This window comes from Aulonocara stuartgranti (assembly GCF_965226115.1).
Source record: "Aulonocara stuartgranti genome assembly, chromosome: 22".
Classification (NCBI taxonomy): Eukaryota; Metazoa; Chordata; class Actinopteri; order Cichliformes; family Cichlidae; genus Aulonocara; species Aulonocara stuartgranti.
Window position 1 is genome coordinate 11,149,590 of NC_138957.1, and position 24,953 is coordinate 11,174,542.

Below are 24,953 nucleotides of genomic sequence, written 5' to 3' on the forward strand. Positions count from 1 at the left end.
GTGTAAAAGCAGCAGGATATATATATTTTAGTTCTGCTGAGCCAAATAAGACAGGTCAGGGTGAAGAAGTGACAGCCAAAGAAAAGCTTACCACAAAACGGAGAAGTTATGACAAATCAGACTATAAGGCAAAAAGAAAGTGCAGCTTTATGGTTTCATGGACAAAATAATTTCTGTGGCTGCAATATGACGAACTATATAACCAGGGCTGCACATAAGTGGTCCGCAGGTGCGCATTCGCTGTCAAAATAAAAAACACGCACAAGGGTTAGGGTTAAATTTAAAAACTGTACTTTTGAGTTAAAATATATATTTATAATTTTAATAAATGAAAAATTAAAAAGGCATGAACATTTTTTCGTATCGAAAAAATATCGAACCGTGACACCAAAGTATCGAACCGAACCGAACCGTGAATTTTGTGTATCGTTGCACCCCTACCATTAATATCACAAAGTTTAAAGTTGGTTTAAAGCTGAAATTTGGCATGCAGCAAGCACATCCTTTGTTTTTCACTCCTGTCTGCATTTAACTAGCACCCTGCTGAATATTCCACTATGCAGGGATCTCTGATATTCCGAATGATAACTGAAAACATTAATGTATACAGTCTCTCTTTGTACATGCAGAGAGATAATATCGTGTGCCTAAATATAAACAGGTCTGCTCCCATTGCACCCGTGCGGCTGTCTAGTTTCTATTGTGGTGGCTAGATTGGCCCAGTGAATCTTATCAGTCACCGCCTTCCTCCAGACATCCCCATTCATTCTCCCTCTATTCACAGCAAAGAAAATTCCTCAGGGCTGAGGAGCCCACCCCTACCCACTGCCTCAACAAAAAAAAAGCAAAAAAACAACCTTCCTAACCAATTACTAGCCCATCCACTGGCACCTCACAGCTGCTTGCCTCATGTAATTGAGTGGGCAATGGAATAACATGCCCCTTGATGAAATATTTCACACTCAGATGAGTGTTCCACTATTGCCCAGCGAGCAAAGGAAGAATACACTGCAGGTGCGATCGACGACAGAGGTAATTTGCAGGTGGAAAGCAGCCAGCGATTCCAGTGCGAACAGGCTGCATTTGAATGTGTTCAGCCAACACGCAGACCTTGAAATTAAAAGATGAGATGAGAAACACAAAAGCTCGGCTGAGGCAGCAGTGGGAGAGTTTAGGATTAATGCTCTACCATTCCACTAACTCTGGTTGTAATTCACTCTCACTGCCAAATGCTTTCCTCAATAGACCCTAGCTGCCAAGTGGGATAGAGATAAATTTACTCCTCTGGATGGCCTATGCAGGAACAATAAGACTTCAAACCATAAATGTTTAACCGTGAAAAGCTCTAACCCATCTCATGTCGACTGGCCAGCAGACAAACATTTTCGCAGCCACTCACCCCTTCTTGACGATAATGACGATGGCCCCCAGCAGTAGAATGAGGACCACGAGGCCGCCGGCGCAGGCTCCCAGGATCAGACCCATGTCCTCAGCATGCTGGGATACCTCCAGAGCCCTCTTCGAATCCTTACAAGCAGCTGCAAATTAGTCGTGATGGACAGGTGAGGAAGCGAGAAAGTTACAAAGACAGCCTCCACTATCAATGATTATTCATTTCTAAATGCAAACTCTACGCGCAACAGTTAGTAATTCAGTGTCAATAAAGGATCGATTTTGGATCATTACCATAAACAAACAAAACTGTAAACACAATTGGCTTTCTCAATCTGCTGGAATCTTGTATTGATTTTTGGCACACCACAGGATTATTATCACAAACAGAACGTAAATGTTGACTCACCGCAATGACCAAGAAAACATAATTTACTCATACAACTCAAGCTTGAAATGACTGATTTATAACAGCAGAAGGATGGAGTGGACTGTTCTGGCTCTGAGCTCAAATTTGCTACAAATCTGGAAGTGATAAGTAAAGTATCTCGCAGAGCCTACAGGGAGATGTTGGGGTGGTGGAGGGGTTATGACAACACAGAGTGAGGGAGGGATGGGAAATGAAGGTGTGCGGTACATGACGTTGTATAGCTAAAGTCGCGGAGTAGCAGATTTCTGTTCATGAGATGGAAATATTAGATTTTTAACTTTTTAATTTTTTTCTTGGATTTTGAAAAGATAACATTTTACAGGATAACATTAATGCTTCAGAGGTGGAAAGGGAGCACATACTGCGGAGGTCCATTTATTTGTATTTCCCTGTTTTGACGTTGTGACAAAACAGGTAATAATTTTTGAGTGCATGCGCTGCGGTATGCTGACATAAGAAGCGATCGTGCACTTAATGTTGCTGTTGATCTTTTTGCTCCATATCTTTATAAAAGCTTTCTCTTTTCTGTGTATTAGTTAGGGTGATGGAGTTGTTCTTGAAAATGTCATGCTATCAAATATGACGCTCAGAAGATTCAAATAACAGAGAGATGGATTCCTTAGGGTCTTTCTCACTCGACAGCTTCTGAAAAACATCACATACGGATAATATTCCCGCCCCTGCAATTAACTTGAGTTGACACATTTTTTGTGCCATTGTTTGATTTAAAATTCAACAGTACGTCTTCTATAGGTGAAAGAGTACATTTGAGTAAACAAAGTCGTCACTCTTTATTGAATCTAGATTAATGACTGGGGTAGTGTTTCACATAAAAAAAAATCATCTAATTATGGAGGGTTGCTAGAGGGAAATGCAAAGCAAGATTTACCTGATATGGCATCCTATCCTAATTGTATGCATTTCAGATTAATTTTGGTTGAGCAGCCTGCTGAGAACAGCTTCAAAGAATCTGCATTAAATGCTTCAAAGATGGCCCAATATGAACTAATTCATATAATATGTTCAGTTATGTATTCAAACATTATGGCCATGCTAGAAAGATTAAAGAAACTATTCGAAAGGCTGATATAAGCAAAGCTGAGTATTGAGGGAAGTTCAAAGTTATGCAAGACTGTCTCGGGCTAACATGCACGGTCGTAAACAAGCAAGCCAGTGTCTCACCATTCAAATGACTTGTTGTACTTAATCGCTAGAGGCTGCCCAAAAATAAAGCCCTTACTAGAAGATATTTGGAAAGGCTTGAACAGCGTTCTCATGCGCTGACATCAGTGTCGTGAATACTCAGCTTCTCTACAAAGAGAAGCTAAACATACTTGGCTTGGGAGAAAGGATGCGGGGTCGGTTATCTCACTGAGCTGATGCAAGCTCTCAATCAGGCTGCTATTTCCTTCCAAGCCATATGTCACATTCACATGTCTGTCTGTGCTGCCATCTGAGCTAGACAACAGAGCGGGATTCTTCTCTCTCCGTGAATCAGCAGAGCTCCCTGTGGTGTTTTATCAAAAGGTGAAATATTGTTATTAACTATCAATGAATTAAAGAAGTATTATTGCACTCGTGACAGCAAGCTCATTATTAACAAGCCACCTCTTGCTGATGAGAAAACAAATAGAGTTGGGAATGAGAGAAAATACAGAGAAATGTAATCATCACGGGGTCCTGGGCCTGTCTCAGCGTGCTTGGCAGAGCAGGATAAAGGCTCAACAAAGCAAAGATGTTTCAAATTGAAGTTAGCGCCTTCTACCGAAAAGACTTGTGTGTATGCGTGTGTGGAGTGCGGTGGGGGTGTTTGCAGCGAGGCAGGATGCTGAGTTTGGCTTGATAAGCTGTGGATTGGTGGTGACTATAGCTCCTGGCAGAGAATACAGCAGCCTGACAGACTTGCCATAATCACGCAAATCACACTGGGTGAGTCATTCTGTCTTAGAGGCATATTTAGAAAATGGCTAGCATGGTTGAATTCATGGCAGTGGTCATCAACAGAAAACCATGGGTGCAGTAAATGGCACGTCTCGCCATCATTTCTAATTTCCTTGTGTCGGTTTACTGTTTATCAGGAAGGACGCATTTGGCTAGGATTTAGTATGCACATAATGTAAATCCAACAAACTGGAAAAAGACTGCAATGGACTATAGCGTGCAGGTAAATTCAGTACAACAGCAAATGTCACAGTCTCCACTTTTTGCAAAGACGCTTTCATAAAATTTGTTGCTATTCTCCTTCGCTGAACTATCCAAACTCTTGTGCTTTGCTCTGTTTTCAGTCAATGTTAAGACACAGTCAAGGAAATTCTTCTTTTGTAACTTACATTATTTGTCGGAAATAAGTTATGAAACAAAAATGTAACAAAAAGTGCAGAAACAAATTTAAGAAGAAGCACTCAGGGTGCAAACCTGTGCCAAGGCAGCTCACTTCCGTTAACATACTGGGCAGCTAACGAGGCACATCATTCATCATTCTGCACATCAGCGGTCAAATGTGACAATCTATAACGTGATATTTAGAATCCTCATATACCATTATCATTTCCTAAATGCTGCCAATTCAAAGACAGGCAGCAGAACTTTAAGCGTTGTGTTAAAGATAAGAGACAGTTTATCAAATTTGTTTCCTCATTTGACCCTAAAGAGGATGTCAGAGGCCCAAAGTAACTTGATATTTAAGCTCTCCATATACCATTCTCCATATGTTGCCAATAAAAACAATGGCATTAAGGAAAAATATAGCATATCTTAAGATCAATCTGTTGACCTTAAAGGAGAGGTCAAAGGTCAGATGTGACATGATGTTTAAAATCTTTGTACTGCACTTTCTATATGTTGACAATAACCACCACACTTGTAAGAATATAAGTCAAGTTTAAATGGATTGTTACCATGACTCCACTCTACAGCCACTACAATTTTTTATCAGAATTCAACTAAAACTTTCTGAAGACAGACAGAATGACACTGTCTGACACTACCTAAAACATAACCCTTGGAGGCGGTGACTAGAAAACATCACAACAGTACAACAGTACCAACCTTCCGATTAGTGGGAAAAAACATAATTGCAAAATGAACCGCAACCAGTTAGTAAGAACTTTTATCTCCAGGAGATAAACTCAGAGAGGGAACGAAAAGCACTTATGCATAGTGTCAACACACTGTATTGCCTTAATACAGACTGGAAGAAAATTCAGCATAGAACAAATTGGAATAAGTTAGCCAATAAGAAGCCAGAGCAGAAGAATGACAAATGTTATTAGACTGAATGCTAAAGCAGATTTCATCAGGAGATGTAGGAAGTGTCGACTCTGCATTAACAGCAAAACAACATCAGCAGCAGCTTAAAAAGGGAGAAAATCAGAGACCCTCATGTGACAAAATACACACTTTCCTGGTCACATATTACTTGAAGCTGCCAGATAAAAAAAAAAAGAAGAAGTTGTTTTTAAAAAAAAGATCTGCGTCTCTCGATACCTGCGGTAAATAAGAAAAAAAGTTATTTAAGAATTTATGGTGTGATGTGATTCCATTCTAAATGTAAGATTCATGCCTTTCTTGTGGCTGAGCTGAGGTGAATAAACACCTCCTCTTGTCACAGAATAAGGTGTCTTCTTGAGACAACTTGATGTTTAATGAAAATGTTATTGTTCTGTACAGTTGGCCAATGGCATATTTCTGGGGACAAAAAAAGAAGAGAAAAGCACCAAAACACCAGGAGGTAAAAAAAAAACACACACACCCTATAATTGGTGTCTTGGTGACATAAGAACCTGCAGAAATGGTCTTACAGGGACCTCCAAGAGAGGTTTAGTAATATCAGCAGGTTCTCTACCACAGTCATATATGCACAAATACAGTACAAAATATGCCTCCAACCCACCTCTTCTGCTTAAGTGGCAAGCTGGCAGACAATAGTATGGCAGAATTCTTTGATGTCTTAATGTCACTTCTCATATGAAAGAGTTCACAGGGAAGATAATGCAATTTAACTGCCACCGTTCTCTAGAGCATTACTAACTTGAAGCATAATTCAGCAGGGAAGAAGGCTGGAAAAAGTTAATTTCACCTGCTGTATCTCTCCCATCCCCTGATTGTTTGAACTGAAAGGCTTCTATCAGTGTCTGCCTGTCAAGCAAACACTCCTGGTCGCTTCCTCTCTCAGGCACAAGGGGCGGGTGGGGGGAGGGAACCTTGTTGCACTGTGGATTTCAAAGCCGTCAAAGCCCAAGGAGGAGCCCAAAATGTCAGTGTCAGTGATTCAAGAGGTACTGAGTGAGAACAATGATGCATGTTTGCTTTCACCTTTTCTCCACTGTCTCGGGGCTGCGGGCAGATTGGCAAGAGAGCTTCCTCCCTGCAACACCCAAAGCAACACTAAGGCCGTGTCAAATATCCTAAGCCTGATCCAGAACAACTGACAAACTCCCTGACATGCACCCTGCACCAATGAAGCACAAAGGATGTAGTGGTAGTAGTGGTTACGTTTACCTAGAGATTTACTTTGACTTATTCAACATTATGGTGATAAGAAAAAGATGACTGGCACCCTCTGAGTCCCCTCAGTGGTGCTGCTAATGTTTATATAAACTGCTTCTGATATAATTTTCCGCTTTAACTTTTACTGCTTATAGTCATAATGATGAATTCCACAAATAACTGTGTATGTGTGAGCAAATAAAGAGCAACATAAATACATAAATAGTGTATTTGCAATTATTAATATGCTGACAACTGTAAATTTAGAATTTCCTTTACATGGTTTGGCTTCAACTTGATATAAATTTGTACAAAAGCTGACACACTGAAGTAGAAAAACAAGGTTTTCAGATGATTTGCTGAATTCTTCAATACAAATAGGTACAACTGCTCGCTGACACAAATATCAGCCAATTATAAGACAGCAAATCAACATGTTCAGGCATGTATACATGATCACGATCATGGTGGGGAAGAAAAGCGATTTAAGTGAATCTGAATGTATGCAGCCTGACACCAGACACAGTGGCTTGAATGTTGTGGACCAGTCTGTCTATTAGACCACTAGATCAGCAATCACACTAGATATTACTGATCTACTGGAATTTTTTGCAGAAAGAGAACGTATCCAGTGAGCAGCAATTCTCTAGGAGGAGACAAGGACAATGGCCATACCGCTTTGAGCAGATAGGAAAGCAACAGTAACTCAAATAACCGCTCATTATAACCAAGGTTAAAAAATAAAAAAAAAAGCACCTGAGTGCATAGCAAGCCAAACCCTGAAGCTGATCAGTACAGCAGCAGACTGTACGGGGTGTTGCTGCAATTTGGCTCACGAAATTTGGGCGAGAGAAGATTGCAAAAACGTTGCCTAATCTGATGACTCTTGGTGTCTGCACAGGTGCAGAAATGTTTTCATATGGAGGCCACTAAAAATGGTGGCACACCAAAAACAGAATTTCCCATTTTATTTTACTATTTTGCTGTCAAATATAGATTACTTGAAAAGTATGACAAAAAAGAGAGAAAGAAAAGAATGATATGACTAGTTAATTTCCTGATATTAAAATTGATATCACTGAAAACAGATACATATGACAACCAAATAAGATTTTGAAATCAATAATAATCTTTCTTTAAAGTGACTGATTGATTCAATGGAGGGGCCGGCAACTTTAGGGGGTGGTCAGCAACAATTCCTATGTAATATATAACGTAGTACCCAAGACAAACTTTGAGATCTTGTCCTAAAGTATTTGTCAATTCGTTTCACACATAAATAAAGAGGGAAAACATTTCTTGAAGGAAAGAAACAAACTCATATGTACAAGTTTTATTGTGACCTGTAGAGGTCCACGTCTAGAATGAGCTCATTAAAAAAATCTTTCTCTGTCTTCAGGAACAGCTGAACAGGAACTCTACATGGCTGGCATTTTCAAAATCTACTATAGTGTCACATGTAAAGTATACTTTCTAATTTATTCACAATACGATTTCCATGTGTCAGTGTCTTGATTAGTATTATTGTACTGTAAGATCTTTAAACTAATTTTAGGACATTTTTGAGAACGTACAGTATTATAATGATGTTTGAAATGATACATTTGTATTTTTAAGTGTTTTATCTGATATTTGTAATTATTGGACAGCTTGAAATTACATTTTAATTGATTTGTAAATAACCTTAAACTGAACTGCAAGTGATGTCCATCTCTTCATCACCACATCACCCATCTTCTAATGGCTGCTTCCAACAGCATGACATGGTATGTCACAAAGCTTTAATCATCTCATACTGGTTTCTTGAACATTCAGCTCAATTATATTTATACAGCGCCAAAGCACAACAACAGTCACTCAAGGTGCTTTATATTGTAAGGTAGACCCTACAACAATACATACATAGAAAACCCCAACAATCATATGACCCCCTATGAGCAAGCGCTTTGGTGACAGTGGGAAGGAGAAACTCCCTTTTAAAAGGAAGAAACCTCTGGCAGAACCAGGCTCAGGGAGGGGCGGGGCCATCTGCCGCGACCGGTTGGGGTTGACATGACAATTAGTTGCGCTTATCTGTACTCTAGTGGCCTCCACAAACACCAGATCTCAATTGAATAGAGCATCTTTGGGATGTGGCAGAACAGAAGATTAAAGTTATTGATGTGCAGCTGATGAATATGATGTGCTGGTGAAATGGGAAGTGAGTATATTAGCACTGCTGCGTAACATATGGATGGCCTTAAAGTGGCTACATGCACTTATTATCGATCTCTAGGAACCACGGATGTCGTCATAGAAAGAGCCAGAGGCTCACCCAAGTCTTTAGAGGTCAACCACTGGGACCATGTATGTCATGGAGTACATCAAACAGCATTTATGGCTGTAAATAATTATTTCTTTATTTAAGTAATTCTGAAGTGATAACTAATGTGTGATATTATAGCTTATTTGATGTGAAAATGTAAGTTTTACCTTTGCGAGCAATCCGAATGCAGTTTATTCTGGTCTCCTGTGGATAAAGAAAAAGCTGAGTAAATCATAAAGACACACACTCACACACATCACATTGCTTCTTAATTATGAGTCATTCTGTTAAAAACAACCACCTTGTGTAAAATGTAAAACACATGCAGCCCAAACCACTGCTGTGTGGAGAAAAGAATTGAAATTTCCAAGTGCATGACAGCTCCCTGTGATGTGAGCAACCTCTGCTCCCCTTCACAATGTGAAGCCACTCCTTCCCAAAACAGCCATCTCTGTCCCAGAGACAGAGGCGCAAGTTTCCAAATTAAGATTTAAGGAAGCTAAATTAGCCTTTATGGGCAATTATGCTAATCTGTGCTCTAAGATTGGATTCTGACCCTTTCACCTAAAACGTTTGCCAAATTGCATTTTATAATTGGAAATTTGTTTCAAGTGGATTCTCATCTTCTTCCATCTTTTATAGTGACAGATAAGTTATATTTACTTCCTCCCAGGGGTTATTAAAGCAGCGAAAGGTAGTATGTCATGAGTTAGCCTATCCTCTGTCAAGATGGGATGTAGGTCTTCTGAAACAAAAATGCAAACAACATGCAAGCAAAGTAATTGATTGATATGAGCTCTAAGTCATCATGTGCGATGACCCTGACCCTAACACTTTTTCTTCATACTTAGTGGACAAAAAACATGTATTTGGCTTGCAAGATACAAGTATTCTGCCAAGTTAGCCATGTTATTAATAACATATCATTAACATAAAGAAAACTCTGGAGCATACTAAACTCAGTGTCAGCTGGTGGTCTTGTGGTATAATGGGAGAGCAATGCAGACTCTGTATATGCATTTATACACTGATGCTGGCGTTGGCCTCCTGCATATCTTAATCTGCATAGGTTAAGTCCAATCTTAACCTACTCTGAGATTAAAAGCAAATAAATCCATCCAGTTTTAGCCTGATATATCTCAATATCTACTCTCCATTTAGTTCTCGATTTGTTTCTTTAGCCATTATATGCTTCCCTGTGTTCATAGGATAGTTGTTACTTTTGTTTTCTATAACATTTGAACTTTGCACACTGATTTATTTATTTATTAATGCATTAATTTTTATAATCTCTTTATTAATTTATTAAATCTCTTAACTGAAAACAGATGCCTGATGCTAAACACATGGTGCTGAATGTTGATCCTAAAACCCAAAAAATAAGCATAAAGGTGCTAAAGGCTTTAACGGTTGAAAGAAAATTATATTAGTTACAAGCTCCCACGGGTTGTTTACTGTGGATAATAACTCTCATATGACTTATTAGTAGTACTTAATAATGTGTTAAAATCAAGAATGAAATAGAGGATTATTTCAGTTTTAACAGCATAATTAATAGTACTAAAACTGCAATAACAAAATGATGGCAGTCAAAGAGTGGCGTCACAGAGGTTCCTTGACAGTGCATGACTTTTGGAACAGACTGGTTAGCAGGCAAGTTACATATAGAGCTAATGAGTAATAGCTTGCATAAACTGGAGACACGTATAGTTGACATTTAACCAAGAAACTGAAGTCAGCACCGTCTAGAAAAGAAAGGCTCCCAACCTTTCTTTTGCGCAATAATATTTGCTGAAGTGATCAAAAGTGATAATAAAAATGTAAAAAGAAATACATCCTTTAGCTTAGCAATGCTAGCTATTTTTTTTAATTTTTTGAATGTATTTATTTAAAAGGGACATATTAGTTAACATATATCCATGTAAATATGCCAGATTAAGCCAGAAGGCTACATCTGTCCATATAAATATCAGTATAAGTGAAACGTAACCCCACATAAACACATTTAACAGGGGGAGATTTCGTTGTACATGACCATAAACGGCTATTCTATTCTACTCCATTCTATTCTATTCTGAGATCTCAGCATGCTGATGTTTTCATGTTTCAAGTCACAGATATTTTGGCAGTAATCAAGATTTTTCTAAAGTGGCTCCTACAAAAATAACAGACGGGGAAAAAACACTTGGAAAAGTGTGTTTGTTTCCTGGTTATGTGTTTCGCAATAAACTGGCAACACCAGTCATGCATCTTTCAAGCCCCACTGACAGCATATCTGCCAAAGCAATTACAGTTTCAATTCAATGGCAGCTCATGGTCCACAGTATGCCCCGTACATCTAATTTATCCAGAGTAATTGTCAAAATAATTAGGTTTTTTCCCTCTTTCTCTCAGAGCTGCCCAAACACAGCTACAATTTAGAAAACAGACTTGAGATATATATTTATTTTGCAGGACAAAAAAGAAAAGTGCAAAGATGAATTATAATATTCGGATTTCTAAAAGCTGCTGTGCCAAAAGACGCTTTCGATTGATTTTAGAGACAGAATCATCTCAAATGCCAGGTCACAATGAGAGAAGCTAACTGTTGACATCAGTGATTTCACTTGGACAGGCAACATCTTGTTTTTCACCAGGACCAGACACTGACTGTATTCATTTATTCTTTTAAGCTCTTGAGGTCCACCCAATGAGACAAACACTGGTTGCATCCTGTGAGGACTGAGATAGCTGGACAAGCGTATAGATGAGATGGTGGAGACAGGTGGGCATGCATAACAGCCATATGTGCCTAATGATTTAAAGAGCATTTGCTTTCAGTGTTTCTGTGGCTGCTGTCCAGCACTTTCCTTGTTAATGCTTCAGTAATTTTTTCAATAGCTTGAGGAATTTCTTTTCCGATCACTTTAAGTCTGGGGGAGAGTGTTTGACTTTTTTTCCCCACAGAAAATTGACTTTTAAAGAGCTTAAATATGAGGCAATCTGGCAACTGAAAGATTACTAATGACAAGAAAAGGTGCAAACTCTATTCCACAAGTAATTATCTTGTAAAAAAATTCAGCCACTTTGCTCATGTAATGTCTTTAATTGTTTTAGGTAGAAAAAGGTTTGCCTTTCCATTTTCAATGAGAAATAATGTAAGATTAACAAGTCTAAAAATAGGGGCTAATTTAGGCTTTCTAAAAAGCAGATCATACAGTAATGTGCCAAATTCTTGAGTCACCCCTCTTTATATTCTGCTTCCAAACTTTATTTACATTTTTAAAGTACTTTTGAGCAATAGTTTTCTAGTCTTTCTGAATATCTTTCAAATTTTTCCTTTCAACACTGTCTGCTTTTCATTCAGTTTTAGTCCAATCCTTGCTTTATGCACTATATTTCCAAAAGTATTTGTTCATCTGCCTGCACACACATATAAACTTGAGTGCATTCAATTCTTAATCCATTGGGTTTAATGTGATCATGGCCCACCTTTTGCAGCTATATCAGCTTCAACTCTTCTGGAAAGGCTTTCCACAAGGTTTAAGAGCATGATTATGGGAATTTTTTGACCTCTCTTTCGGAGAAATATTTGTGATATTGGACAAGAAGGCCTGTCTTGCAGTCTCCGCTCTAATTCGTCCCAAAAGTGTTCTTTTAGGTTGAGGTCAGGACTCAAGGCCAGTCAAGTTCTTCCACACTGGAGTCGCTCATCCATGTCTTTATGGACCTTGCTTTGTGGACTGGTCATTGCACGAGGAAGCGGCCATTCCCAAACTTCTCCCACTAAGCCAGGAGCTTAAAATTGTCTAAATATCTTCTTATCTAGAATTATCAAGAGTTCTTTTAATTTTAATTAAGGCAGAGGCCAACTTCTCAAAAAGCAACTGCACACCATAAGCCCCCTTCTCCAGAAAACTTCAGACTTGGCACAATGCTGTGAGACAAGTACTGTTTGCCTGACAACAGCCAAACCCAGACTCATCCATCAGATTGCCAGATAGAGATGCATAGACAAGAACATCTCCACTTCTCTAGAGTCCAGTTTCGGTGTGCTTTACACTAGTGCTTTACATTGCACTTGGTGATGTAAGGCTTGGATGCAGCTCTCTACGTTGCTCTCACTGTTCTTATGCTAATCTGAAGGCCACGTGAGGTTTGGAAGTCTATAGCGACTGACCTCTGCAGAAGGTTGGCAACTACTCACTATGTTCCTCAGCATCCTCTGACCCTGCTGTGAGTTGATGTTGTTCTTAATCACTTGCTCTTTGTTACAATACCAATAACAGTTGACGGCGGAATATTCAATGGGCTGCCACACGTTCTTGCTCCCAAAGCATAATATTTTACGGTAGGTGATAAATCGTCAACATATTACGCTTCCAGGCACCCAACACGTCCCTAAATGACGAGATTGGAAAAACGAGGAAACGTGAGAACCGTTTGGAATTAATCTACACATGTTCATTCATTTTACTTTAATTGCTTTGGAAAACACTATTTTACGTTGTTAAAGAGCTGGTTACGGTTAGGGATAGGGACATGGTTAGGGTTCGGGCTGGAATACATGGCTGGAACTATGGCTGGGCCACATTATACCGTTCACGGTAATACCGGTATAATGTTGGGCAACGATAAGAAAATGAAATATCGCGATAGAATATGGGTAAAACGCGCATGCGCAGTGCTTTTGTTTTCATAGGCACATGGCGGAAAAACCACGGCAGCGACGGAGAATGAGAAGGGTGAGAGCGGATCGTTGAAGGAAACAGATGAACCAGAATTGGTTTGTAAAAATGCTGCAACTTCAGTGGTGTGGCACTGGTTTAGCTTTCGTCCGTCAGATACACAACAAAGCACTATTTTTGGTACAGCATGCTAGCGGGCCGTCATTATTACCGTGTTTGTTGGAATTATATCGTCAGTTATATCGTTATCGCAAATTTTCAAATGCATATCGTGATAAATATTTTTGGTCATATCGCCCTGCTCTAGCTGGAACATGTATTACCGCGGGACCGTCATTCTACTAGATTTCACCCATAACCCGGCACGCAGCATAAAAACGCGAAAGGTGACCTTTCGCGTTTCTCAGGAATGCCGTGGGACATGACAAATCGTTGGGATGTTACGCATTGGGAGTGAGAACAGGCTGGAATCTTTGGTAGCGAGGAAATTTCATGGCTTATTGCGCAGGTGGCTATCACTGTACCATGCTGGAATTGACAGAGCTCCTGAAAGCAACAAATTCTTTCACAAATATTTGTAGATGGAGTCTACATGTAGCCATGGAAGGGATTAAAACACCTGAATTCAATGATTTGGATAGGTGAGTGAATATTTTTTGCAAAATAGTGTCCGAGTAGCAGAGGAAAAAAAGACATTGTAATGGTTCTTACCCCTCTGAAGTTGCTGGTGGCCTGGAAGTAGATGAGGTAGTTCTTGGTTGGGTCCAAAGGACTGTTCCAGTAGCCATTGTAGGTGTGATTATCACCCACTGTGAAAGGCGTGGCCTCCGGCAGACTGCTGGGAGCCAGCTCAGCTGTGTAGTAATGTGGAGCCCCTTTGGCCTGAGCCTCGTTGTGGGAATTTGGAGTAGGGAAACAGTCCACGGTACCCAGCTCCCTCCTCTTCACATGACGGGACCCATCCTCTTCCACCACCACTACCTGGTAGGCACTGGGACAGGACAATGTGGACCTTAGTGCCCCAAAAACCTATCATTTAAATATCATTCTAATAGTATATAATATCGCTGTCAATAGTCATAATGCCAGGAACATACCATTCAGATCACACTGTGTTTGTTGCCCTTGTCCTTAAATTGTAGCATCATCATATATCCAGTCGGAAAAGTAATATTACTCCAGAGTTTTCGATACATAAAATGGATTAACTTTGGAATGATCTGGCTGAGGAGATTCAGGCCCACAGAGCCAGTGACCTTTAAATTCCTTCTTAAAACAAGTTTTTATAAATTGACTTTTACCTGATATTACTTCATGTTATGTTTCCTTTTGAAATCCTGTAATGTGTGGCCATTGTTTTCAGTTGTCTTGTTTAATATTTCTGGTTTCTTTGTTAATTATTTCATTGGCATTGTTTACTTTTTGTAATTTACCTCCAATAAATTGTTGCTTTTAACTCATTAATGTTGAACTTCATATACACACAGATTTGACTATGCCATCTACAGTGTTCATGATTTATTTTTTTAAATTAAACAGTTTGGACTACAGTGTTCATTTGAAGATTTCACCCAACTGAAACCCAAATTCATAAATTATATCAAAATACAAGAAAAACTCGCTATTATTGAATTTCAGCTATTTTTTATTATAATTGATCTTTATTGGATATGTATATTTATTGAATAACACCACTTCTAATTATGTGATGTTTTGTTTTAACAATTTTCATCAATGTTTTTTTATGTTTTTCATCCGCGCTCTGCCAGTTAACTCTTTCCAAATCAGCCTACCAGGTGAAAGTAAAGAAAGTACAAGCAGTAATTATATGCAAAAGTAGCATGATTAGTCATCCAGAGAACTCATGCTAAACTTTAAAAAGACTGCATGGTAAGTAGGTATCATATGCAGGTCTGTAAGGCTCCAAACGCAAGTGTTTATTTAGAGTAAAAGGATTACTTTAGTTGCTGTTGCTTTAGCTAACAGGTGCTAACTAGATCCTTTGAGTAGCTCATAAGCTAGTGAAAGCGCATGAGCATGTGACTCCCCAACCCTGGTTCCAAAAAAGTCTGACTACTGTGTAAAGTATGGCTGTAGCTCAGGCGGTAGAGCAGGTCATCTACTGATTGGAAGGTTGGTGGTTCGATTCTTGGTTTCCCTCAATGCCAAATATTCTTGGGCAAGATATTAACCCCAAATTGCTCTCCGATGCATCCATCGGAGTGTGAATGCTACTTAGAAAGCACTTAGAACAATGTGCGAATGGGTGAATGCACAAGTTGTGTAAAGTGCTTTCAGTGCTCAGAAGAGTAGAAAAGCGCTATATAAGAACAAGTCCATTTACTCCAGACAGGAAAATGAATGAATTTTGGCTGATAGCCGCCCCTCCCTGAGCCTGTTTCTGCCAGAGGTTCTTCCTGTTAAAAGGGAGTTTTTGCTTCCCACTGTCACCAAGGTGCTTACTCATAAGGGGTCATATGATTGTTGGGGTTTTCTCTGTATGTATTATTGTAGGGTCTACCTTACAATATAAAGCACATTGAGGTGACTGTTGTTGTGATTTGGCGCTATATAAATACAATTGAATTGAAAGATATGTCCCAAATTGTATATCAGCAGTCACCATTTACCAAACTGTGTTTGTTTGATTATTAATTTCAGTTATGAAAAAATGTTTTTACTACTCATGGCCACAATGAAGAAGCAATATTGTCACGACATTCTCTTGCTTGGCTTTAACAGAACCTCACCATGTGATGAATATTTTTCTATTGCACCGTTATATCTCTCCCAGAGAAATGCACTCCGTGAAGGATTGGATGCGCTTTTCTAGTTGAAAGCCTGGTGCTTCAATTTTTTCTCAAAACCTGAGAAAACCCCAAAAAATTGAAATTGGACCGGGGGCAGGGGCAAGGGCCTATTATGGTGACACAATGTCTAACAGTCAGCATACGATAGGTTGACATGGTGCGTCATTCTAAAGCTGTGTGAAATGGTGAATTAGGCTTCAGGACGGAATAACGGCCCATTTTTTATTCCCTTTTTCCTGTTGCTACTGCCAACACATCATAACGTTCCGATGTCCTTGACCACTGGGCAAACATTAATGAGGAAACCTAATATTAATGGCTTGCATTTAATTTTGAACGCTTTGTGAACTTTGCAAAATCATCATGTTTCTGTGAAGACCCACTTTCTGGGACTTCATGCATTTTACTTGAAATGGTGTCTGCTATGCTTCAAGACTAAAGAACAATTTTCTAGTGCTTCACAGAGCTCGCTTTTACTGCAGCTATAAATATCAGAGCCTGGAAGAGCACCAAATGAATGTCGGTGTAGGAGTGAAGCATGCATTGTACCTGACAGGAGCCCCTCTCCCCAGGGCTGGGCGCAGCAGCACGGTGATGGTGCTCTCCGACTCACTCAGTGGAGAAGGGATGTCTTCATAGTCAAACACCGGAGCTGAGGGCAGAAAGAAAAGTGGGAAAAAAATGTGTCAAAAAAGGGCTAACATGTGTAGAAAAAGAGCAGGATGATTTTCCGTACTCTTTTTGCAAAGATGAAATATACTTTGCTTAGATTTGGGAGCTTCAACAGACACGTGGCTCCACTGCTCGATATTTTAGTAATGTTTTCTCCCCTACATTAAAAGATAAGAGTGTACCATCTTTGTTCATTACCCGCACTTGTCCCCAGCGTACTAGTGTGTGCAGGCCTCCCACACAGTGCCATTGACTGATGATGACTAGTAACAGCAGCCAACTACAGAGAAAACAAGAGGCTCTTATAATATAATTAGGACAGATCTCAATGCTGCACAACCTCAGCAAAGCTCTGGGGACAAAGGGGTTGAGTGTTCCCATCTCTGTTTACTACAGGGAGTGAATTAATTGGAGTACGTAGTGAAGCAAATGGTTATCCTGGTACAACAGATAAGCCAAAACAAAAAGGTTTCTGTAATGGAAGTGGAAAATGTTTCTGCTGAGGCAAGGCATTAATGCCCGTCGTAAAAACCTGCTTGTGTAACCTGTCATCCGAAAAAACACACACTCATGCTTGCACGCAAACATCTGAGGTCTGCATTATATGCAGTCGTGCTCAGGAGTGTTTGAGCCAGTGTGTGTTAGGTGGTTAAAGCCAATGAATAATGAAAAAACTAACGAGTACAGCATTACACTTGCATGTGTGGTACTAAACTGGAACAGGAGCTGGCTGCCCAGAGCTCGTGACAGCGCAGCCAGGTGGGAGCATGTGATACTATAGATTTAATTGTACACTCTGACATCTGCAAGCCCACATAAGCCACTTTCTAAACCGAATGGAACAGGTACAGATAATAGAGATGGATGCTGTATTACATACAGTGTGGGGGTCAAAGAATTCTCCTGGAATATAAAAAGCACCAAGATCCAGCAGAACCAAAAGGTATTTTTATTAAGACAATAACGTTTACAATCCACCAATCTCCCTGTTCGGCATCAGAAAACACTAGACTAAAATCAAAATGTTCAATATATTCTGCGTGCCTAGGGATAAAGTTATGTCATTGTCTGCTTTAGGAGACAGTAATAATAAATAGACATGAAACAAGCACACTTGAATCAGAGGAGAAATGAAAAGGAAAAGAAGCAACAACTTTAAAAAGAGAAACTGCTGTAAACCATTAAACCATAAAAGAACTAATTAATAAAACTTTAACAATGAGCATTTTTTTATATTTTACTTGAATGCACTGATTCTATTACTTTAATGTATAATATTTAATGTTTTTAATGTAAAGGAGTTACATTCAAAATTTGAATGCATGTCTTTTATCCTGTCTTCCTTCTCTCACCCCAACCGGTCGCAGCAGATGGCCCCGCCCCTCCCTGAGCCTGGTTCTGCCGGAGGTTTCTTCCTGTTAAAAGGGAGTTTTTCCTTCCCACTGTCGCCAAAGTGCTTGCTCATAGGGGGTCATATGATTGTTGGGTTTTTCTCTGTATCTATGAAGCGCCTTAAGGCAACTTTTGTTGTGATTTGGCGCTATATAAATAAAATTGAATTGAATTGAATTGAAAGTGCACTGCAATAGCTCAAGGTTGGATCTAGAGTGACTTTTTCACAAATACGGGACACCTATACCACACTAGACAATCCAAAAGTCATTCAGTCTTCCTGAAAATGTGCGCCTTTAACCCCAAAATTAAACAGTAATGTGTCCTCTCAAAAGCAGGTTTTCGACTCTGCATTAGGCTGTTCAGAACAACCATAAACATGTTTGACTTTCCCAAATTCTGAAGTTAACAAGAAGCACTCAGAGAGCGCAACCCTCCGCAAGGCAACTCACTCTCTGGGCAGTAGTGACTTTAAAGGAATAGTGTTGTATTTTGTATAGTTTCATTTTATTTTCTTTGTTCTTTTTAAGAAAATACTTTAAGGAGTTTGTAGTGGAGTAAAAAGTACAAAAAGCAGGCTTTTTAACTTAATTTTGAGTGTATATGGATTAATTCGTGTTCTCTTGACAGTACTGTTTTTTAAAGATATGACATATTTTGGGGTCAACTTGCAACAAAGTCATGTAAAAGTGAAATGTTACATTTATATTTGATATTTGGATGCAAACTAAGAGAGGTGCAGTAAATATAATGGCACGTCTCGCCATTATTTATAATTTCCTTGTGGTTTATCAAGCAGGACACGTTTGGGTAGGATTTGGTAGGATTTAGAATGCACATAATGTAAGTGCAACAAACTGGAAAAAGACTGCAATGGACTATAGTATGCAGAAAAGTTCAGTACAACAGCGAATGTCACAATTTCCACTTTTTGCAAAGACTGTTTCATAAAATTCGTTGCTATACTCCTTCGCTGAACAATCCAAACTCTTATGCTTTGCTCTGTTTTCAGTGTAATGTTAAGACACAGTCAAGGAAATTAATCTTTTGTAACTTACATTTGTTTGTTTGAAATAAGTTATGAAACACAAATGTAACAAAAAGTGCAGAAACAAATTCAAGAAGAAACACTCAGAATGCAAACCTGTGCCAAGGCCGCTCGCTGTCTTTTACATGCTGGCAGCTAACGAGGCACATCGTTCTCTTTGTTTTGACAATACTTTCTTTTAGATACAACGTATTTTGGGGTCAACTTGAAAGGAAGGCAGATGTGAAATATTAAATTGACATCAGAGGTCAAATGTGACAAACTATAATGTCATACTTAGAATCCTCCTATACCGTTATCATTTCCTAAATGTTGACAATTCTAAGCAGTTTTAAAGATAAAAGACATTTAATAAAATGTTGACCTTATTTGATCTTGAAGGAGAGGTCAGAGGTAAATGAGACGTATTTTAAATCTGTATGCAGTATTGTATTTTGACTATACACACCACACTTGTAAGAATCATAGTTAGTTAAGTTATGAGGTTTTTTGCCAGTTTTTGACCAATAAATCATTAAGTTGACCTTGAAGACCTCGGTGCATGCAAGCCACATTTTAATGAATTGTTAACATGACCCCACTCTACACCCCTACAAAGTTTTATCAGAATTCTTTCAAAAACTTTGAATGACACACGTGCAAACACTGCCAAAAACATATTCTCCTTGGCAGAGGTGGAAAAATGTGGCAAAAATAAGGGTGACAAAAAAATAGAAGTTAAAGCACTTTCTAATAACCTAAACAATATGTCCAGTTCAGACTTTGTGTGCTGCCAGGACCTGCGGGGGTGCAGTGTTCCATCTCTGGACAAAGATCCTGCATAGATCAGTTTGTTCTGGAACATTTCTAACCATCCTGTTGTTGGACCATGATCTGTCGTGAGGTCCCATCGCTGACCGCTGCAGCCCTCAAGCTGTTTCAGAAATACTACCTAATTATCTGACTTGCTACCTAGACCTTGAAATACACTGCTGTCACACAAAAAGTCAACATCATTAGCTAAACAGTCTTGTTTAGTTCTAGATTTGGCACACAGTTAATTGTTTTTAGGAGCTCAATATGTAATTTGACAGAAGAAAATGTCTTTTTGTTTTGCTGTTCGGATTAACATAATCAGATCATTTTAACAAGAAGAAGCCTGAAACATTATTAAAGCCTGCATCAGGAGATTTTATACAGATACATCTCCAGAAAGAAGGAAAACGCAATAACTGCAGACCTTTTGAGGAAGCTTTATTTCCTTTAACTGCTTTTGTGTGGATTCCTGAATGAATCTAAATCATCCACACACTCCATTTACCCCCCACTTGCTGTATGAGGGAGACACAACAATAGCAAGTGATGTTTCATCAGAGTAAACACCATTAGTGAAAATGGCCTGCAGACACCAATCAGGGGGGGAGTGTTTCACAATCCCCACAGACAGAACAGAATCTTGAGATCCATAGCGGTAACCTCTTCCCTGACAAACACCGCTTCTCTAATTTCTGAACAGCTGCGTGTCCTTTGAATGGAAAACGCAGGCCGCGGTGATGTGAACAAAGCTGTTTTCACCCAAACCATTCAAGCTGAACATTTGTACTTGGCTATAATTTGCGCTGCTGTTATTCTATCAAACTAAGCCAGTGTGCATCTGAAAGGTGTACAGAATGAAAATAATTTGTACAGTTTAAAATTAAATGTGCAATTCAACCAAAGCTCTTCAAAGGGAGGGAATTACATATCATGACATAGTCTCCTATCATTAAAAAAAACATGTTTTTTTTTCTTTAGACTTGTCCTGTTACAGCCACTGAAAATCTGAATTTATCATTAAATACCAGTCAAGAGAAAATCTCTTACGCACATGTAGACACACATACAGCAGTCAGTGCAAAGACTCACCAGAAATGTTGGTGGTGATCTCAGTGAGTGCAGTCTGGCCAAAGCCCTTGGCAGTTCTGGCCCGGACAGACACCAGGTAGGTGGTTCCAGGATGGAGGCCAGAGAACATGTGGTAGGTCTCATTTCTCAGCTTGGACACTGTACGGCGAGGACCTGGCACATTAATACCTGGATCTGATGACTCAATACTCTGGTAACTGATCTGAAAATAGAGTAAATGAAGATACTGTATTAAAATGGTCCAAACCTTATCTAATCTAATCCAGACCTGTGCAAGTCTGTTCTTGCTTTTCTACCAGAAAGGTTCAGGCTCTTTTTGATCTTTTTAACAGGATATGATGTTCTTTTCATGCTTTATCCCCCTTGTGACCCTGAACTGGATAAGCAATTAAGAGAAGGGATAATAATGTAAGCATATTAATATACCACTATGACAACTCATAGCAATTAAGACGGAGCATGTAAGCCTGGGGGAAAATGGTGTGATCGATCCACTATCAAGTAATTTCACCTAAAAATAGAAGTGATGACAAATAAAGCTTAGTTGATCACAAAACCCACTAAGCTTGTCATTTTGTGGTTTCCATCAGTGAATCGCAAACTATGAAACTTCTTAGATACACTAATATGCAAAAGTCTTGAGACACCCCTCATTTTGTTATATGAGACTTTTTCGTCTTGATGCATGCTCAATCATCCAGGTAAGTAAATCTCCAAAAGTTGATTCTGTTCATCTGGACGTAGTGTTTTGTGGGAGAAACGTTTCGTCACTCATCCAAGTGACTTCTTCAGTCTCAGCTGACTGCAGGTTTCCCCAATCTTATAAACAGTACATTTGCATAATGACTGAAACCAGCCCACTGAAGGAACAATGGGCTGGGAGGTCAGTTCATTAATCTTAATTATGCAAATTCTCATGACCACTGATCAACAACCACTGATCAAAGACCACTGATCAATGGCCACGAGTACCATTCACAGAGAGTTGGGGAATGGCTGCAATCACAGCATTGTAAGATGGCGAAAGATGTACCCTTAGGCCCCCTACTCGATTCAGAGATGGTCTTTCCCTTTTCACGTAAATGGCCTCCTTGACTCCGCGCTCAAACCAGCGTTCCTCCCTGTCCAGGATGTGTACATCCTCATCCTTGAAAGAGTGTCCACTGGCCTGTAGGTGTAAATAGACTGCAGAGTCCTGGCCTGACGAGGTAGCTCTTCTGTGTTGTGCCATCCGCTTCGCCAGAGGTTGTTTGGTTTCCCCGATGTATAAATCCTGGCAATCCTCCTGGCACTTAACAGCGTACACTATGTTACTCTGTTTGTGTCGGGGACCCGATCCTTGGGGTGGACCAATTTTTGGCGCAGCGTGTTTTGGGGTTTAAAAGCCACAGAGACCCGGTGTTTAGAAAAAATGCGTCTCAACTGCTCCGATACTCCTGACACATACGGGATCACTACAGGTTTTCGCTTAGGCAGCAGTTGTCCTTCTCTGCTGGATTGGCTGGAGCTTTCTTTTGGCGCCATCCCAGCTTTGACAAACGTCCAGCTGGGATAACCACTCCCCCATTACTGATGGAAATCGCACAGTCTAAGAAGTAGAGATGGCACGATACCACTTTTTTATGTCCGATACCGATACCGATATCATAAATTTGGATATCTGCCGATACCGATATGAATCCGATATAGTGTTTTTTAATCAACAAAACTGTTTTTTAAATATCTTGCTGCATTTTGTATAAGTTCATACTCAAGTTTAAAACAACAACTACACTAAAGCTATTCTGTTATACCTGTATGCAAAAAAAAATATTTCATAGTTCAGCAATACTGATCAATCTAATAAACTTAAACCTACACCATCCTCCCTATTCTGGTATTTTAAAGAGTACTTAGCATAAATATTAAGCAACCTAACTAATAGGGTTCCAACTCCCAGCAACAACAAAAATAAAAAAATAAAAAATAGGGAACCACCCCTCATGCTCCACCTCATGATGCTTAATCGACGTAATCAACCTTAATTTGATGCAGTGTGAAAAAAAATGCACAGAAATCAATTATTTTTCAAGAAATATTAAATAGATTCAACATCTTTCTTCAACAGAATTGCAGACTGCACAGATGGTACCTTCCCAAAGGGAAAAAGTACTATAGCTTACTAGGGTATATATATTAGACTTAATAGTCACTATATACAGTAATTGACTTCTATTCCTTTTACATCAAATTAAAACTTTGGGTGTCAGATAATTATTTATTAAAAGCTAGACATTTTAAATGAGAATAAGAAAGAAAAGTATGTCTTTGTGCCCCCTTTTCCCTGTTAATGCCCTATCGGCCCCCCTGGCTAAACTTTGCTAGATCCGCCCCTGCACAGTTACCAGCGTCAGCTACGTAGAAAAAGATCCTGGAGTAGAAAGTAATATTAAATAAATTCTAACAATAGCTGATCAAGCTTAAACGTGCTGCTGTTGTTCAGCCGCTGGTTTCCTCTTTCTGGTGCAAAGTGGGCCAAAAACAAACTAGAGAGACGGACTCGCGACAGAAAAGCCGATCAGCTGATCGTTAAGCAGTTTCATGATTGAAGTAGCAGCAGGAGAGGCAGTCGCTCCATATATCGCTTGTTAAGCTTAACGCAGGAATGCTTTACATTCAGAGATGGACTTACACACTTGCTTTACTTCTCTAGGGATAACTTTGTCGGAGATGAAATGCTGGGTTGCTAGCGAAGCTCCAAATGCTATCCAGACCACCGACAGGTCCCGCATTCCACAGCCGCTCTATCACGTGATGCATACTGCTCTGACGTGCTAACGTTCTGAGGTGAGGTACGGCGTGTTGCAAGTTTTGTGAGGTGCTTTCGTGATATTTAATGGATCGATTACATTTTTTATTTTTCTCCGATATCCGATCCAGTAATTTAGGTCAGTATCGGACCGATACCGATACGTAATATCGGATCGGTCCATCTCTACTAAGAAGGCCAACTTGCCATTTTTCATATCCTCCCTGGTGAACGTGATGTGTTGGTCCACCGAGTTAATGTGATCCGTAAAATGTGGAACGTCCTGAGACTTGATTTTCACCCAGGTGTCATCCACATATCTGAACCAATGGCTTGGTGGTGTTCCAGGGTAGGATAGCAAAGCCCTCTTTTCTACTTCTTCCATGTACAAATTGGCCACGATGGGTGAAACTGGGGAGCCCATGGCACACCCATGTTTCTGCCTGTAGAACTGACCCTTGTATGAGAAGTAGGTGGAATGAAGACACAGTTCCAAAAGCAAACACACTTGGTCGATGCTGAAAGTGGTCCTGTTGTTGAGGTTGGTGTCATCCTGTAATCTCTTACGCACTACCTCCAACGCTTGGGATGCAAGTGAAGAGAGATGTAACGTCATATGAGACCATGGTTTCATCTGCTTCCATAATGACGTCTCTCACCTTCTCAACAAAATCCAAAGTGTTCTGGACGTGGTGTTCAGAGCTGCCTACCTGGTAGAGGATTGAAGCCAAAAACTCGGAGATGTTATAGGTGACGGAATTGATCATGCAGACAATCGGTCTTAAAGGTGCACCCTGTTTATGTATCTTCAGTAAACCATACAGACTTTGTGTAGACTCCCCTGAGTACAGCCTGTGGTATGAGGTCCGGTCAATAGCCTTGTCTTGGTCTAACTGCTTCAGACCAGACAATCTATCACCCTCTTCCTGTAACCACCTCCTGGGTCTCCTTTCAGGGGCTCATAAGCATTTTCATCCCTGAGTAGTGACAAAACCAGCCTTCAGTGGGTTGGTTTCGGTCATTATGCAAATCTACTGTTTAGAATATTGGAGAACCTGCAGTCAGCAGAGACTGAAG

At 39.7% G+C, this 24,953-nt stretch overlaps 1 protein-coding gene and 1 long non-coding RNA gene across 5 annotated transcripts in view; one reads left to right on the forward strand and one right to left on the reverse strand.

The window, feature by feature from the left end:
• LOC309698717 (receptor-type tyrosine-protein phosphatase U-like) overlaps window positions 1–24,953 on the reverse strand; it is a 263,712-nt gene that overhangs the window by 53,674 nt on the left and 185,085 nt on the right. For all 4 annotated transcript variants that reach the window (XM_082521358.1, XM_082521357.1, XM_082521360.1 and 1 more), the window contains exons 10-14: window positions 21,089–21,290; window positions 16,642–16,744; window positions 13,994–14,273; window positions 8,783–8,819; window positions 1,400–1,538 (exon numbers count right to left, since the gene is read on the reverse strand). In XM_082521358.1, the coding sequence (XP_082377484.1) occupies window positions 1,400–1,538; window positions 8,783–8,819; window positions 13,994–14,273; window positions 16,642–16,744; window positions 21,089–21,290 (761 nt within the window). The remainder of the gene's footprint in view (window positions 1–1,399; window positions 1,539–8,782; window positions 8,820–13,993; window positions 14,274–16,641; window positions 16,745–21,088; window positions 21,291–24,953) is intronic.
• Window positions 1,483–7,794, forward strand: LOC309698737. Its single transcript, XR_014274170.1, has 3 exons — window positions 1,483–1,562; window positions 5,492–5,552; window positions 7,710–7,794. It is a non-coding gene; the product is annotated as an uncharacterized lncRNA (long non-coding RNA).